General features: G+C 34.3%; 1 protein-coding gene across 1 annotated transcript in view; it reads left to right on the plus strand.

Annotated features, from left to right (window-relative positions):
* The window catches only part of MDGA2 (MAM domain containing glycosylphosphatidylinositol anchor 2), a 1,021,793-nt gene that overhangs the window by 649,870 nt on the left and 354,897 nt on the right, over positions 1–17,026 (plus strand). The window contains exon 5 of the mRNA XM_004454777.4: positions 13,902–14,034. Coding sequence (XP_004454834.2) covers positions 13,902–14,034 — 133 coding nt within the window. The remainder of the gene's footprint in view (positions 1–13,901; positions 14,035–17,026) is intronic.

The following is a 17,026-nucleotide window of genomic DNA, read 5'->3' on the forward strand; positions in this document are numbered from 1 at the left end:
AGACATCGGCAGCCATCTAGCTCCAACACGTGGCAACAGACTTTGATGAGGGAAGTAACTTATTCTTTACGACCTGGTAACTATAATCTTCTGCCCAACATAAATGCCATCAAATATTCTATTCAAGACACATAATTTTCTATCTATCCCTCCAACAAAATAACCTTACTACTGCCTCAGAGTCTCTTCAGTTATGGTTATCACTGCCATGATAGCATTATATTCATTCAAATTTTAGCTCAAATATCACCTTCTTAGAGAGGCATCCTTGAAGATCCCATTTTAATACCTCCAAAGCTCTATCAAATTTCCTTGTTTGATTTATGTGATAGCATTTAATTCTCTTTAAAATCATCTGCCATATATGTTTAGATATTTATTATTTCAAACATGGCTTTTCCACTGTGTTCCCAGAATGTGGAAAGTACTTGGCACAAAATAAACATTAAATAATTATTTGTTCTTTGAAGAAAGGTAATAGCTAATTTTTCATAAAATTTTTTATTGAAGTATAACATACATATAGAAAAAGTTCATAAAACATAAATGTACAGCTAAATGAGATTTATGCAGAAATTGCCTGCCTGTTACTAACATCACATCTAGAATAGATGAGTTTATGGTGGTACTTAATTTTAAGTCATGTAACTGGTTATCCTTTAAAAATGGAGAGAAGACAGGATGGCCAGGATAATGTTTAAAACAACTAATTTTTCCTGATATAAAATTTATTTTTTACAAAGAATAGGGAGGAGAAGTAGAGCTGGTCATATGCCTACTCCAGCAGTCCAAGTAAATTTTAATGTAGAATTACAGAGAAAGAATCAGATGGCTTTTAATTGATTACTAATTCAATGAACTTATATAAAGGACATGAAAATGAGAAAGTAATGAAGATGACAGAAACTTACAGCAGACATATGTAAAGTAGACATTGCTTAATGAGAAGAAATAAAGAAATCTGATTCTTACAGATTTTGCATTATATGTACCCTTAAATGTTAAAAAGTCACTAATAAAAATTATGACATTTCTTTTTGAGAGATGTGTTGTGTGGGAAAACCAAGTTTTAAGAATGTCCTATCAATAAAAAAATATTCATTAAGCTATAGATTTAGCTTACTACATGATGTAGTACATGATATAGGGGATACAGGATTCTTCTGCCCTTAGGGACATTATGATTCAGTAAGATAACATGAGACAACACATTGAATAATAATTGAGTCAAACAATAAGTAGTAAGTTATAAATATATGTTATAGTATAAAGGTACAGCAGGTATTCCAAAGGAATAAAATTCACTTCTAATTGAGAAGGTTGGAAAAGCCATCAGAGAATAAGTACAGATTTTTCAGTTTAGATAACAACAGAAAATGACTCATAACAAAGTGTAGCATGTGTTCTTATTTTAAATTATTTTATTTTTAAAGTAACTTTAAATTACATAAATGATGCATTGAAAATATCGGGGATTCCAATATTCTTCACCTTCTTCCCCTTCCACACTTTTCCTCATTAACAACATCTTTCATTACTGTGGTACATTTGTTACAACTGATGAATATATATTGAAGCATTGCTATTAACTGTAGTCAATAGTTTACATTATAGTTTACACTTTGCACCACACATTTTTTAATGGTTTTGACAAAATGTATAATGACCTGTATCCATCATTGCAATGTCATTCAGAACAATTCCAATGCCTCCCAAATGACCCATGTTACACTGATCCTTCCCTCTCTCTCCTCAGAACCTCTGGTGACCATTGCCTTTATATCAATGTTACAAATTCTTCCAATGCTAGAATAATAAATCTGCTTTAGTCCATAGTTATATTCCCCACTTATGTTTGTTCATTCCTCAATTTTGAGGATTTTAGGATTTTAGGATGGTGATGACTCTGTTTCTGATTGACAGGGGCTTAGATCCCAGGGGGCAGGTGGATGGAGACGTCTTACTTGTAGTTATCGATACTCTGTTTTAGGGGATGGGTTTGGCCATCATTGTCATTTTGTTAGTTGTCTTGGGTGAGTCCCATGAACTGGAGAGTAGTTGTTACAACTCTGCTGAGATTCAGAGTTCAACCAGCATATGAACAGACTAGAGATTTAAATCTCTAGAACATATGTTTAATGAGTATATTGCTAAATATATGTTCAAATGGAAGGTGCAGAAAAGCCATGTGTAGGGAAATTATAAATGAGTCTAACTCTGTTCACTGGGGAACATCTATTCCAAGGTAAATCCCCACTGATAGGGTGCCGAATTCCTGAGATTCTCTGTTCTGGTTTATATTGTCTAGATGTATCTAGAGCCATCAGGAGCACTCTAGCTCGAGACACCGTTTACTGAGATAGTTAATGAGATCATCCTGAGACTTACATAAGCCTAACCTCTGGAATGACCACTTGGCTCACTTTGAAATCTTTTAGCCAAAAAAAACCTCATTTGTATTTAATATTTCTCCCTTTTGGTCAAGGTCTTTTTACAAATGCATCTCTATTTGGAGCTTGGTAATAATTCTTTGGTTCCAGGGATGCTTATCCCTGGGAGTCATGTCCCACTCTGTGGGAAAGGTTGGGTTTATAAGCTGAATTTAGCTTAGAGAGAGTCCACATATAAGCAACAAGGAGGTAATTCTTAGGCAATATATAATACTATGCTAAGTTTCAACTTCACAAGAACAAGGTGAATAAGTACAACCATCCGTGTCAAGGGCATGGCGTATTGGTCAGTCCTCCTTTGCTAGGCACTACCTATGTACTCTAGTGTTTCATGCTGCTCTATTAGAGAATGAAGAAGGACTTCCCAGGATGGGAATTCAATATTCTTTCAGTTATTGTGTGGTCTCCACCCAATGAGACAACACCTGATGACCACTTTAACATATTCATATTCCACAAAGGCATGCTCCAGGTGCCCCTTCCCCACACATCACTGACACCCCACACCAGCAATCCTCCCCTGCAACAGTTGCAACCCTCCTGCAATCCAAAACCTCCCCCAAAGCAAAGCCAAAAAATAAAATAATAAAATAATAATAATGCACAACAAAAATAGAAATTATTTTAAAAATTTAAAATGCACGTGTTCTTGAAGAAAGGCAAATGATTAGAAATTGTAAAGAGACACCTCAAAATCATGATGAAACTAACTTGATGGGAATAAAAAGTTTATATGAGAAGTAAAAAGTAATTTGCTTAGACTATATATAGTCTCAAATTACAAAATAATATTTCAGAGAAGGAAAGTTAATTACTATTTTCTAGCATGGAAATGACATGAAAAAAACATGTTTGGTGGCAGCAAACAAAACAATAATGGTGAAGGAGAGTTGAGTTTTCTGTAATAAGCACTCTAGGTATATATCTTTGTTAAATCCACAGTTGATGAGGGTCTAAAGCAAATATATTGACTATAGGAATGCAAAGGAAGACAAATTGTGGGGGAAAATTTGAGAAATAAATCAAAATCATTTGATGTCATTAAAATGTGGGGAGAGAGTAACAGTGAAGAGTTAATTATGACCTGAGTTCTAAGTAAGGTTTATGGGATCGTGATAGTGGCTATCATTAAAAAGTTGGTGTATGCTCAGGAGCCTTGAATCTCTGCGCTGTCCATGTGCTAGCTGGGTCCTGAGCCTCAGCAGTGTTGCAACACCTACTCTCCAGTTCATTGGACTTGCCCAGGTCAGCTAACAGGGAGTTGAGGATGATCAACCACTACACCAGGGAACCAAGAGAGTCTACATCTGTAAGCAGGAGAATCCCATCCATCAACCATGTAGGATTTAAGCCTCCTCTTGATTTAGAGGTGGAGTGGACATTGCCATCCCAGGGTCCTCAGGATGGAGGAATGAAATATGGATTAGAGTGGACTTACTGGTATTCTACTATATAATTATGTATAGCAATGGAAGAAACTGTATCATTGATGTGGAGACAGTGGCCACAGGAATTGCTGAGGGCAGAGATAGGGAAGAAGAGGTGTGATATGGGGGCATTTTCGGGACTTGGAGTTGTCCTGAATGATATTGCAGGGACAAATGCAGGACATTATATGTTCTGCCATAACCTTCCTCATGGACTAGGAGAGAGTATAAACTATAATGAAAACTATAATCCATGCTATGTAGTAGTGCTCCAAAATGTTTTAATCAAATGCAAGGAATGTGCCACACTGATGAAAGAGGTTGCTGGTGTGGGAGGCGTGGGGGGTGAGTGGTGAGTAGGGTATATGGGAACCTCTTATATTTTTTAACATATTTGTGTCATCTATGTATCTTTAAAAAATAATAAAAGATAAAAAAATAAGAAAGGTTAATTGTAGGAGCAATAGATGGATTTTCTTGTTTATAAAATTTCAATGAGTAAATATGGTGTGATGGTAATATTTTAAAATACATGTAACTAAATTTAAATTTGCCTGCAGTTATAGCTCTATGTGTGAACATATCTGACAATATGTTTATAATAAATATAATAATACCTTACATTTTTAAAAAACGTAATATAACATCAGAGGAAGAACCTAGTATGAGGAGACAGGTTCAGTAAGTGGGGTGGGATGGTGGGCACATAAGAGTTTGGTATGACATTATTTGTTCTACAGATGAAAATGTCCATCAGGCAGTTATCAAAGAACATAAAATGAAGGTAAAGGTCATAGATAGAGCTATACATGCAGGGGAGATCATGGCCACAGAAGTCAAGGGAGAGTCTAGGAGAAAATGAAATGATCTAGAAACAGAAGAGGCAAGTCTAACTTGTTATTTCTTAGCTTTATATAGGCAATGTATGAAGTGATATTTTCTTTTAATGGTGTGGCTGATGCAAGCAAAATAGGAGTCAATAAATGACCACACACTCAAAAAAAGGTAACTTGCACGCCAAAATAGATTATTGAAAGAGATCTTGAACGGAGAAAATTCAAGTGCAAGGGCAAACATTGCAACTGAAAAGACAGGAAAAATTAGGAAAAGTTTAATGTTAATTACAATATTATTGGTACTTTTTGCAAATGTAATTGTTTTTTCCTTAAAGATCTGTTAGTTACCTATACATAGATGCTAATTGACACTCTGATAATGGATCTGATTCCTCTAGGTATATAGTAGTAGAAGAATGCAGAATTAAATTAGTGTGCTAGATAGACAATGAAGTGGCAAGAAAGAAACAAGTGAATTATCATATTTATAATTATATACACATGACAGACTGTCAACATTGCAAAGTTGACCTTAAGTTTTTGAAATAAGCAAGGAAGTATAGACATGTAAAAGAGAAATACTATTGAATTTTAACAAAAGAACATTATTAATTCCATAAGTACATACAGTTTCAGTGGAATGTTGAAAATAGAACCTAATATAAAGATTAAAAAATAATTTGCCAATGAAGCAAATGTATTTACAAAGTATAAAATTATATGTGATTAAAGAGACTTTATTATTAAATATGCATGCATATGACACTGTTCATCTTTTGCATTTATTTGAGTAATATTATAGTATGTGATTGCATTTATCGTATTGGCTACAAATAATAAACCTTTCAGAAAGATTGCAAGTTGATTCCTTTCTAGAGTTATATATATAATATATATATATATATATATATTATATAGCTGTCAAATTATATTTCCTTTCATTTTCATTTCATTTAAATTTTACTCCTTGTGGTATGAGCCAGATTTTACCTGAATCTGATGTTTTGTCTTCTGTGCAAATTTCCTTCAAAACCAAAAGTGTAATCTAGATCAAGAATTATGAAAGGGGAGGACTGTGGGAAGATGATGGAGTAGGAAGCTCTGGGAATCAGTCACTCCATGAAAACAACTATTGAACTGGAAGGAACTGTTTGAATCAACCACTCTGAAACTCTGGAGTCTAGGGTAACACTGTGCAGCAACTAGGGCAGAGCAGGAGGAAGAAACTGGTAAACTGCTTTAAAGACCCTCCCTGCAGCATCTACTATCCCCCTTCCCCCAGCCTCCTGGTAGACAGCAGCGTGTATTGGTGCTCTGGCTTCTGGCTCAGCTTCCTGGTACCAGGGTAGGACATTAAATATTAGTCAACCAAATTCCAGGTATGTGTTTTCTAATCTCAGGCCTCTACCATATATCAGTTATTTAAGATTGCTTGGGGCCTCCTCTGGAAGGGGACATTGTTCCATACCCTCCTGGTCAAAGGCTGCAGAGAAATCTTAAAGACTGCAATCTTCCCCTAAACTGCAGAAAACAGTAAAAGGTCTGCATTAACCTGGTAAGTACTGATTTAAGAAAACACAGCTTCAAAAGCCATAGGAGAAGCTCCTGGTGCCATTTCTAGTCCCTTCCTCATCCCTTCCACACACAGGGTAGAGTCAGCTTGCACTCCCATTATATGCCCCTTGTCCTGTTCCAGGGGCAGCAGAGAGGCCCCTGCTGCATACTAGGGTGCATGTATGCCAGTGCCAATCTACCTGATAGGAATCTAAGGCACTGATCTGGAGAGCTTGTCTAAGAGTTCAGTAAAAAGAAAGAATTTCTATCTTAACCTCAGCCGCCCAGCTGCTTTGGGGAATTCCTCAACATGATAAAGGGCAAATGTGAAAAACCCACAGCTAACATTAAAAACAGTGGTGAAAGACTGAAAGCTTGCCCTCTACGATCAAGAATAAGACAAGGATGCCCACTGTCAACACTGCTTTCAACATTGTACTGGAAATCCTAGCAAGAGCAAATAGGCAAGGAAAATAAAAAGGATCTAAATTGGAAAGGAAGAAGAAAAACTTTCCCTATTTGCAGATGACATGACCCTATATACAGAAAATCCTGAAAAATCCACAATGATGCTACAGGAACCAATAAATGGATTAAACAAAGTGGTGGGGTACAAATCAGTATGAAAAATTAGTAGTGTTTCTATATACTATTAATGAACAATCTGAAGAAATCAAGAAAAAAATTCCAAATATATGAAATATCTAAGAATAAATCTAACCAAGGATATAAAGGACTTGTACACAGAAATCGACAAGTTATTGCTAAAAGAAATCAAAGAGGCCTAAATAAATGGAAGGACAGTCCATGTTCATGAGCTGGAAGATTAAATATTATTAAGATGTCCATTCTACCCAAAGCAATTTACAGATTCAATACAATCTCAATCAATATTCCAACAATATTTGCAGAAATGGAAAAGTTAGTCATCAAATGTATATGGAAGGGTAAAAGGTCCTGAATAGCTATGGCTTTCTTGAAAAAGAACAAGCCAGTTGGAGGACTCACACTTCCCAATCTTAAAACTTATTATAAAGCTGGTGTATTCAAAACTGCATCATACTGACACAGGACAGATGAACAGATCAACGGAGTTGAATTGAGAGTCCAGAAATTAATCCTTACATTGAGGCCAACTTATTTTTGAGAAGGGGGTCAAGTGCACTCACTTGGCAAAGAATAGTCTCCAACAAATGGTGCTTGGGGAAACTGGATGTCCATATGCAAAAGAATGAAGGTGGACCTCTACCTTGCACCATATACAAAAATCAACTAAAAATGGATCAAAGACCTAAATATAAGAACGAGAACTATAAAACTCTTAGAAGAAAATGTAGGAAATCATCTTCAGGATCTTGTGTTAAGCAATAGTTTCTTATTCTTGATACCAAAAGCATAAGCAATGAAAGAAAAAATAATAAATAAATGGGATCTTATCAAAATGCAAAAATTTTGTGCATCAAAGAACTTCATTAAGAAAGTGAAAAGACAACCTACTCAATGTAAGAAAGCATTTGGAAACCACATATTTAATAAGGGTTTAATATCAAAAATGTATTTTAAAAATCCCACAATTCAATACTAAAAAGACTTATATAGATAAATCTCCAAAGATATAAAATAGCCAAAAAAGCACATGAAAATATGCTCAACATCATTAGATATTGTAGAAATGCAAATCAAAACCACAATGAGATAATTTCACACCCACTATGATTGGCTAACATTTTTTTAAAATTACAAATGTCAAAGAGAATGTGGAGAAACAGGAACACTCATCATTGTTGGTGCAAATGTAAAATTGAGCAGCAACTGTGGAAGACAGTTTGGTGGTCCTCAGAAAGTTAAGTATAGCATTACCATATGACTTAGCTATCCCACCTCTAGATATAAACCCAAAAGATTTGAAAGCAGAGACTCAAACAGATAGTTGCATACCAATGTTCATAGTAGCATTATTCACAATTGCCAGAAAAATGAAAGCAACTCAAGTGTCCAGCAACAAATGAATGGATAAATAAAATATGATATATACATACAATGGAATATTATTCCACCATTAAAAGGAAGGAAGTTGAAACTTGAAGACATCATGTTGAGTGAAATGAGCTAGACACACAAAAGGACAAATGTAGTATGACCTCACCGATGGGAAATAATTAGAATAAGCAAACTCATGGAGTAAGAATCTAGAATATAAGTTACCAGGGAGATGATAGGGATAGGGAATGGGGAGTTCAGGCATAAGTGTCAGTTTCTATTTGGGTTGAAGGTCAAAAGTTTTGGCAATTGATGATGGTGTTAGTAGCACAACATTAGAATGTAATTAACTGCACTGAATTATATATTTGAATGAAGTTGAAAGGGGAACTGTTAGATTGTGTATTTGTTACTAGAATATTTTTTTTAAAAAAATCCATGGGTCTGTACAACAAAAACAGTGAATTCTATTGAAAACAATGGACTATAGTTAATAGTACAATTATAAAAATGTTCTTTAATGGATTGTACTAAACATATCACACGAACACAAGATGTTAATAACAGGATGGTATGTGGAAACTCAGTATATTATGCATGAATTTTCTGCAAACTTATAACTCCTTTAATAAAAAAAACTTATGAGCAGAATAGACGTTTTTATTGTACGCAGTAATATCTATTGGCTATGTATGATAAAGACAGTTTTCACTAAATACATTTATACTCTGTTTATGTTTCATTTAATATCTGTTGAGTTTACATCAGATACCAATCAGTTAGTAAATTCTGAATAAACAAATGTGCATAAAAGTAAAACCCTGGATGGTGATAGATAAGAATTATATTATTTTTAAGTGAAAAATATTCATTTTTAAAATGTCTGCTTTATGCTAGGTCCTATGCTACCTGCTTGGGCTATAATGCTGTGAGCCAGACAGACACAATTCCTGCCCTGTTTGTATTTACTGTCAAGGGAGGAGCCTGGCAGAAAATAAAACATTACACAAAAAAGATGTGAAAATGAAACTGTGTTACAGGAATACAGTAAGATCTCACCAAACATGATTCCTCAGATTACTCCAGAAAGTGAGGAAAAGCTTACAAGTGAGGAGCGTTGAGATCCGAAGAATGAGATGGAGTTGATTAGGCTTAGAAAGATGAAGAGCCAGGCATTGACAAATGGTCTGTGCTAGGAGGAAACTAGATGTGTGTAAGGCACTAAGAGAATGTAATGGGACGGGGTTGGCAAGGAGAATGCATATGAAACACTGATAATCATGTTAATATTTTTGCATTCTTTTGTAACAACAATACCAAATCATTTGTATGATTTAAGCAGGAGGTGTCATGATTAGATTTGTGTATTAAAATTTTTTAAATTCTGGTTATGGTATAGATTATTATACTTGTTTGTATCATTAAAACATCCAATCACAGTGAGGAGATTTTCAGCTGACTGCACAAGTTGAAAGCATTACTTAAAAAAAATAAAAGGAATGATAAAATTTGAACATGTTTAATGGTTAATAAAAGATCCAGAAATACTGAGTCTACAAGTGGGAAATTATATTAAAAGTTTAATATTCTGGGTGTGGGGAGTGGTGTATAGGAACCTCATATTTTTTAATGTAATACTTTGTGTAATTAATGTATCTTTAAAAATAAAATTTAAAAAATTAAAAGCAAAAAAAAAGAATGGAAAAAAGTAATATTCCTATTAAAATAAAGGACGAGTAGATTTATAAGAGTAAATCTGAAGTTCAGTTTAGGATATTGGAGTTTTATTAATAGGTGTCTGTGAGACATCAAAATTGACATGTGGAGGTAAAAATTTGATATATGCTTCTGAAGCTTCAGGAAGAATTTTGGAATAGGGATACAGATGCAGGGATCAGGGAAATGGGACTTGTAGTAGAAATTCATCAGTAAGAATAAGATCACCTAGGGAAATTAATGTGAGCTTAACTGTGGGACAAAGATAGACTGCCAGGGAATATTAACTTTCAAGTGTTGAGAGAAGGAAGAAAAATAAAGAATTCTGAGCAAAAACAATTACAGAGGTAGTAGTATATCACCTCAATCTAAAAATTATCTTAGCCAACTCGTTCTATTATAACATTTTTCTTTTAGTCTATGCTTTCTAATTAAACTCACTTTTCTAGCAATATATATATAGTTAACATATTTTAGAAATTTGTAATACACTGAGAACATCTTCTAAATATTAAGTTATACAAACATATACAGAGACTGTATATTTGTTTGGGTGTATTCACATTTGTTTGTATAGGGAAAAAGGGCCTTTCTAAAAGGAAAATTAAAGGATAGAAGGTGGTTGTTTATTCAAGTGGTAAAATACTAAAGATATGACTGATTTAAAAATGAATTTGCACCATGAGTGAAAGGATTTATTGCCACATTACCATACACACTGAACTGGAGTTTCATTTGACACATTTTTCTGTCAATTGTATTAAAGTCTATTTGGAAAGTTCTGTGTGCCTATGTCTAGCAAACCTTTTATTCTTGCAAATAAACAGGCAGTGTCTGTACATATTAAGTTATTAAATATTCCAGCTCTCCAGAATAGAGTATGAAATATTGGAAATTTTGTAATTTTTAGGATTTGACTGATGTTGTCCAAGTAAAATAAAAGAAGCACATTGTCAAATACAGACACTGTCTTGAAAAATGAACATTTTGCAATTGCTGTACCAAATATGAGGTCATTTGGACACTGATTTTACCATCTCCATAATTACTTTATAAGAGAAACTATTTTGCAAAGATGCATTCATGACTGTAGAAGGCAAAGAAATCCAAGAGGAACAAATTTTTGAATTGAGAAGATTTTTGTTGGCTTTTTTTTATACTTTGTTCAATTTCAATCTAAAGGTTTTACATAGTCTTGCCTGGTTCATCAAGAGTTTATAAGATGCTTCTAGCCATTTGCCTGATTTGGGTCTATCTGTAATATTACAACTTTATGTGATATACTTCAGGTTTGAACTCCTGGACATAAAAAAATAATAAGAGTAGTACTGAAACACAAAAGTCAACCAGAACATTCTACTTTCTGTACCCTCAAAATACATGTTCTTTCCATATGCAAAATACATTCATTATATCACACTATTTTAATAACATAAATCATTTCAGTAGCAATGTTAACTACAAAATCTCGTAAAAATCAGCTATAGGCATGCAGTCTGTATTGGGGAAGAATTTCTCCTCTGGCTGTAGACCTGTGCAACTTAGAAAACAAATTATTGACTTCCAATATTCAATGGAGGAAAAGGCATAGGATAAACATTTGCATTACCATAGGAAGAAATTGGAAAGAAAACAGGCCTTACAGTTCCCATAGAGTTCCAAAATCCTGCAGGGAATACTCCATTAGATTTCAAAGTCTGAGAGTGAACTATAAAAAGATGGTTTCTTCTCAGGGCCTCATGAGAGTTCATCCTTTCCATGGGCTTTCTCATTGACCATCTTCTAGGTTCCACCCTCATCAAGTTTCTGTGTGGTGGTCGAGCTCCAAGAACATTGGGGTGGTGGTCACAATCACCCCAATCTTTGGGGCACAATCTGAACACCCTTAGCACAGTGGGGTCATGGCCTTATTATCTCTAATCCTTGGCACATCTGCCAAACCCCCACAGAACAGTGAGGTGCAGACCTAACTTTCTCTAATCTTTAGGGAATGCTCTCTCCCCCAAAGCCTGGGGTAGCCAAACTCTTCTTGAACCACAAGGTGGAAGGCCCATCCTCTTCAAATGCTGGAGCAAACTTACCTTTCCACAGACATGGGTGGTGTCCCTCTCCTGGCCCAAGAAGATGTCTTAAGTCCAGACCTCAGCTTCTAAAGTTTTCCTCCTGAAATTGTATCTCTTTCAATCTCTCCTCTTGCTCTCCCTTTAAGTCCAGCCTGACAGTGGTTTCATTCATACGTATCTCACAAATAGGTCATTGTTTCACAGGAGTCCCAAACACCAGACAATAGGACTTTCCGCAGATCTTTTCTGGATAATTGCATGTCCAGTCCTGACTTGCAAGGAATGGCTGCATGCTTCCAAGTTCAGTTAAGTTCTCACATGGGGCATTCACTTTCTGGGAGCTTGGAGTTTCTGAAACCATCAATTTCTGTTTGTGTGTGTGTGCATGCACAGAAGATCACTTCTTAGCATATCTCTTTCCTCTCACATTTTGCCATAATCTGCAAGGAGAAGCCAGGCCACATTTTCCACATATAGTTTTGAAATCTCCTCAGCTAAATGTTTAAGCACTTCACTTTCAAATCTGCTGTCCATCTAACAACAGAAGTCAATTTCACCAAGTTTTCTGCAACTTTAAAGCAAGAATAGCTTTCTTTCCAGCCATCATTTCTTTCTAAGTCCTCATCAGAATCAACTTTATGGTCCATATTCCCACCAAAAGCCTCTTCAAAGCAATCTAGGCCTTTTCTATCAAGCATCTCAAAATTCTCCAAATAAATACCCCTTACCCATTTATAAAACCATTACAACATTTTTGGTAATTACAAGCAGCATGAACCTCACTCTCCTGGTACCAATTCCAAATCAAGGTATCATCAGAGATGCTTTCTCACCGAAGAAGCTACTGGTGATCCTTGGTATCCTGGCACATGACAAGGCAAGAGGGCAGCTGATCTCTGCCTAGGTCCCTGCCTTCTTAAGGCTTATAGTTTCCCAGAGATAAACGGGGGCAGGGATGGGGGGGTGGAAGGGAATATGGCAGATCTCTTCTCCTCAGTCTTGACCTGATCCACAGGCCCAGCGCTTGGGAGCTTCAGGCTTCAGCTTCATCTGATAGCAGTCCTCGAGTCCTGTCTCACATGGCAGCATCAAAATGACAGCTTTGAGTTTGTGTGTCTCTCTGTGTGTTCTCAGTTCATATAAGACCCACAAGAGGGCATACACCCAACCTGTGTCACACCTCACTGAAGTAGTTCAATCAAAAGCTATCTAAGCAAGGTTCCTTAACTAAATCTAATCAAAAGACCCCATCTACACTATTTTTGCAGGCAAAGGAATGAGTTTTCTTAAGAGCATAGATCTCTGGGGTCCACAAGAGTCAAACCAGGATAAATGGAAATCTTTCTTTAAATTTTAAATCTGTCATCCATCATTGTTCCTATACAAAAATATTTGTGCATATAAATTTAATTATCTGTCATTGGATTTACTTCATTAACTTTCTGCCAAAAATGTTTCATATATTGGCTCATCTTTAGAATCCTTTTCTTTCATAACATTTCATGTTGAAGTTTGCATTGATTGCCGTGTTTGTTGAATAAACTCCATTATTAAATACACTGTTCTGATCTTTGTATAGTAATTTGCATGACTACCACCAGAAATAGATTCACCCCCCTAGGAAACTAGTTTGCAAAGAAAATGTTATGAATTTTCATTGTGGTCTGTTGGTTTTTGTCAGAAATATTATATCTCCAGGCATGTTACAGTATTTTTAAATGCAGTTTTTTGAAAGATTTAGAACATTTTCTTTTTTAAAAAATACAGCCTAATATATTCTGATAATAATATGATATAATGAAATAAAATGCCATGATTCACTCATTCATTCTAGTTACAATTGGCATTTTCTAATGACCTTTTCTACATTTTCAGGGTGAAACAAAGATCTTAAAACTAAAGAATCTTCGACCTCAGGACTATGCTAATTATAGCTGCATTGCTTCAGTGAGGAGTGTATGTAATATCCCTGATAAGATGGTGTCATTTAGACTTTCCAATAAAACAGGTATGGAACTATAAATTTTGTTATGTCTATTATGCACATATCATGTTTAAAAAGGCTCTTTAAATTTCTTATAGACCAAATGATTTCTACAGTATTTGTAGGATAAAAGCACAATTATCCTAGAAAATTCTGTGGTATCTGAAAATCTTTTGATAAATACATAGTAAAATTTAATCACAATAAAACACGTGTAATGTGTTTGTGTACATAGCATGCAAAATTATTGCTTAAAATATTATAGTCAAATGTTACTAGCAAACCTATAGCCTATTCAAAGAGATTTCTGAGAAATACTAAAGAATATTCATTCAAAAATTCATGATCTGAGTTGCTAAAAGTGTTTCATGATTCCAAAGCCAAGCAAAAGAATTTTTCTTTTACTATGTTTAAGGCAAGATAGCTAATTGGTAATTTCAGGTAGGTGGTTTTAGGAGGGTATTTTTGTAGAAAGTGTCAAAACATTAGCAAGACAGAAACCTAAATTAAGCTAGCCTGTGTTTAGTAATATAGACCTCAGAATAACTAAAAATAGATTAAGAAGGAATTGCTGAATGAAATAAAAAGAATGGATAGAGTGGAGAGTGATCACACATGAGAACCAATTGTCTTTTGTATGATTGTGTACATATAATCAATAGAATACATTAAGTTTTGAACTTGAATTGAGAAACTCCTACCTTAAGTAGCAATTAATATAAATTTTTACTCGGAAATAACTATATTAAACTTAGGAGTTTCTTTAAAAAGTGTTTTTCACTTTTATAAAAACTTCAAAAGTGTGGGCTTTGATGTGCCTGGGTTAGATCCTGATTCTTCCACTTATCAGCTCCTAGATTTTGTTGAGCAAACCAGTTCACTCTTTGGTGCCTCAGTTTCCTTAAAAACTCATAATGTTGTAGGAGCTATTAAGTGAGTCCATATATATACAAATCATGGAAAACCTTAATTATTCACAGTTAATAAGTTCGGCAAACAAATAACTGTTCAACAATTCCAACCTGCTCATTTAACTAAATCTAAGTCTTTACTGGAAGATGAAAGAAAAAGTATGTGTGCATACGTAGATTCATCAATATATGTCCACTGACTTGCTAAATTTTGGAAATACTCATTTTTATTGATTTATTAGTTTATTCCTTGATTTTATACATCAGAGATATTTTGTGCCTCTATTACAAATTGGCAGTGATAGGCAAGGGGCATTGGCTAGGATTTAAATTGCTTTAAGCTAGGAAAATATTCTCTTAAGTGCCAGGGAAAAGACATTATAGGAAAGTGCAAGAACAATGTGGGAGGAAAAGTAAACTTTTTGCTTAAGAATGAGAAAGCTTTGATAGGAATTTGGTGGCAGAAAAAATAAAAATATAAAATCTTAGTGTACCCAAGACTTATAAAAGTTAATGATCTCATCTCATTAAAAAGGGAAATAGAATATTGAGAAATAAAAATAAGAGAGCAACAAAGAAGAACTGGGTATAATTATGGCATTCTACTTAGAGGAACATATTGTTAGGTATTATAACTAATTTTGATTTCCTTAGTTCTTTAATATCTTTAAAATGTAGATTATCCAGAAAAGAAATTAGAAATATTAGGGAAGCAGATCCTTGGGAGATGGTTAAAGGTATTACAGTAAAATTTCTGAGGAATAAAGAAGAAGATATTATATTACCCATGTTATGACCTTACACTTGAATAGTGTTTTATTAATTTTTAAGGTTCATCAAGTTTATTATCTCAGTTTATCACTATCAGGAAGTACGCAGGTAGATGTTTCTTTAGCATGTCTTTTCCTATTGTCTGACATATAACAAACCGGCCTATAGAGATTTAGTGTCTGAATTAAATCAACATACACAAAAATTCTTTAAAGATTAAGAGATACAATTAAATTATTTTTAATATCTTTATACTGTAAAAATATGTGGTTTTGTTTCCCAAAGTCCCACAGCTAATAATAAGTGGTGGGGACAAGATTGGACCCAATGTTTGAAAAGTTATTTTAACTGGGAGACTGACCAGCTACTCTAGTTTTCTTGGAGATGAAAAAATGAACTTAAGTCTCAGTCAGAGTCTTTTCTTAGGATAAATAATGACTTCATTCCATAGAACTGAAAGGGGAAGATTACTACCAAAAGTGAAAGACTTTCCAATTCCTGAAGTCTATTAAAGCAACTAGGTGAATTTATTTCTGAGATGATTTTTAACAATTGTCAGCTTAGAAAACAGAGACTTGACACTTTGTCTTGTACAAGGTACAGAAGCTCTGTAAACAAAAATGTTTTGTTTAATCCTTCAGCTTTTTATCCCATTCTTTATTTTGCACCATTGTCTATCTAGACTGAACAAGCAAAATAACCTTCATTCTTATAGTTAAAACTCATAGATAACTTCACACTAATTTTAAACTGATGTTCACTATTAAAAAAATCAACATTAGAGTTATGGTAAAGAATTGGGTTTAAAAATATAGTCTTGGTTGACTATTCACTAGTTGTAATTAGACATATCATATACCTGGTGCTTAACATATGCAAATCAGGTTTGCTCTGGCATTTTCTCCATCTGGTTGTACTTAGACTTGAAAGAGTTCATGTATTTCAAAAAGGTGGAATCACAAATTAAATAAAATAAAATAAATTAAGCTTTGAGCATCTTCATGCACAGGACTATAAACTTAAAAATAAGTGAATGTAGGCTACTTACTGCATTGCTCTTATAACATTTAATGACCAATTCAGATGCTCTTTTATTATTCTCACTCTTGTGAACTTCCATGTGACATAAAGTTCCCATATTTTTAACTCTTGGTTTGCAAACTGTTAAGGAAAATGTGTACCTTATTAAGGAGGAGAATATTCTATTATAAATATTGTAATATGTTTAATCCAACTCCTCTGTACACTAATATGTTTACATAAGTGTTAACCTATCTTAGAAATAATATTTCTGAAAAGGAGGTGAAATAATTGACTAGTGAATGTACTTTGGG

This window comes from Dasypus novemcinctus, chromosome 3 (genome assembly GCF_030445035.2).
Source record: "Dasypus novemcinctus isolate mDasNov1 chromosome 3, mDasNov1.1.hap2, whole genome shotgun sequence".
Taxonomy (NCBI): Eukaryota; Metazoa; Chordata; class Mammalia; order Cingulata; family Dasypodidae; genus Dasypus; species Dasypus novemcinctus.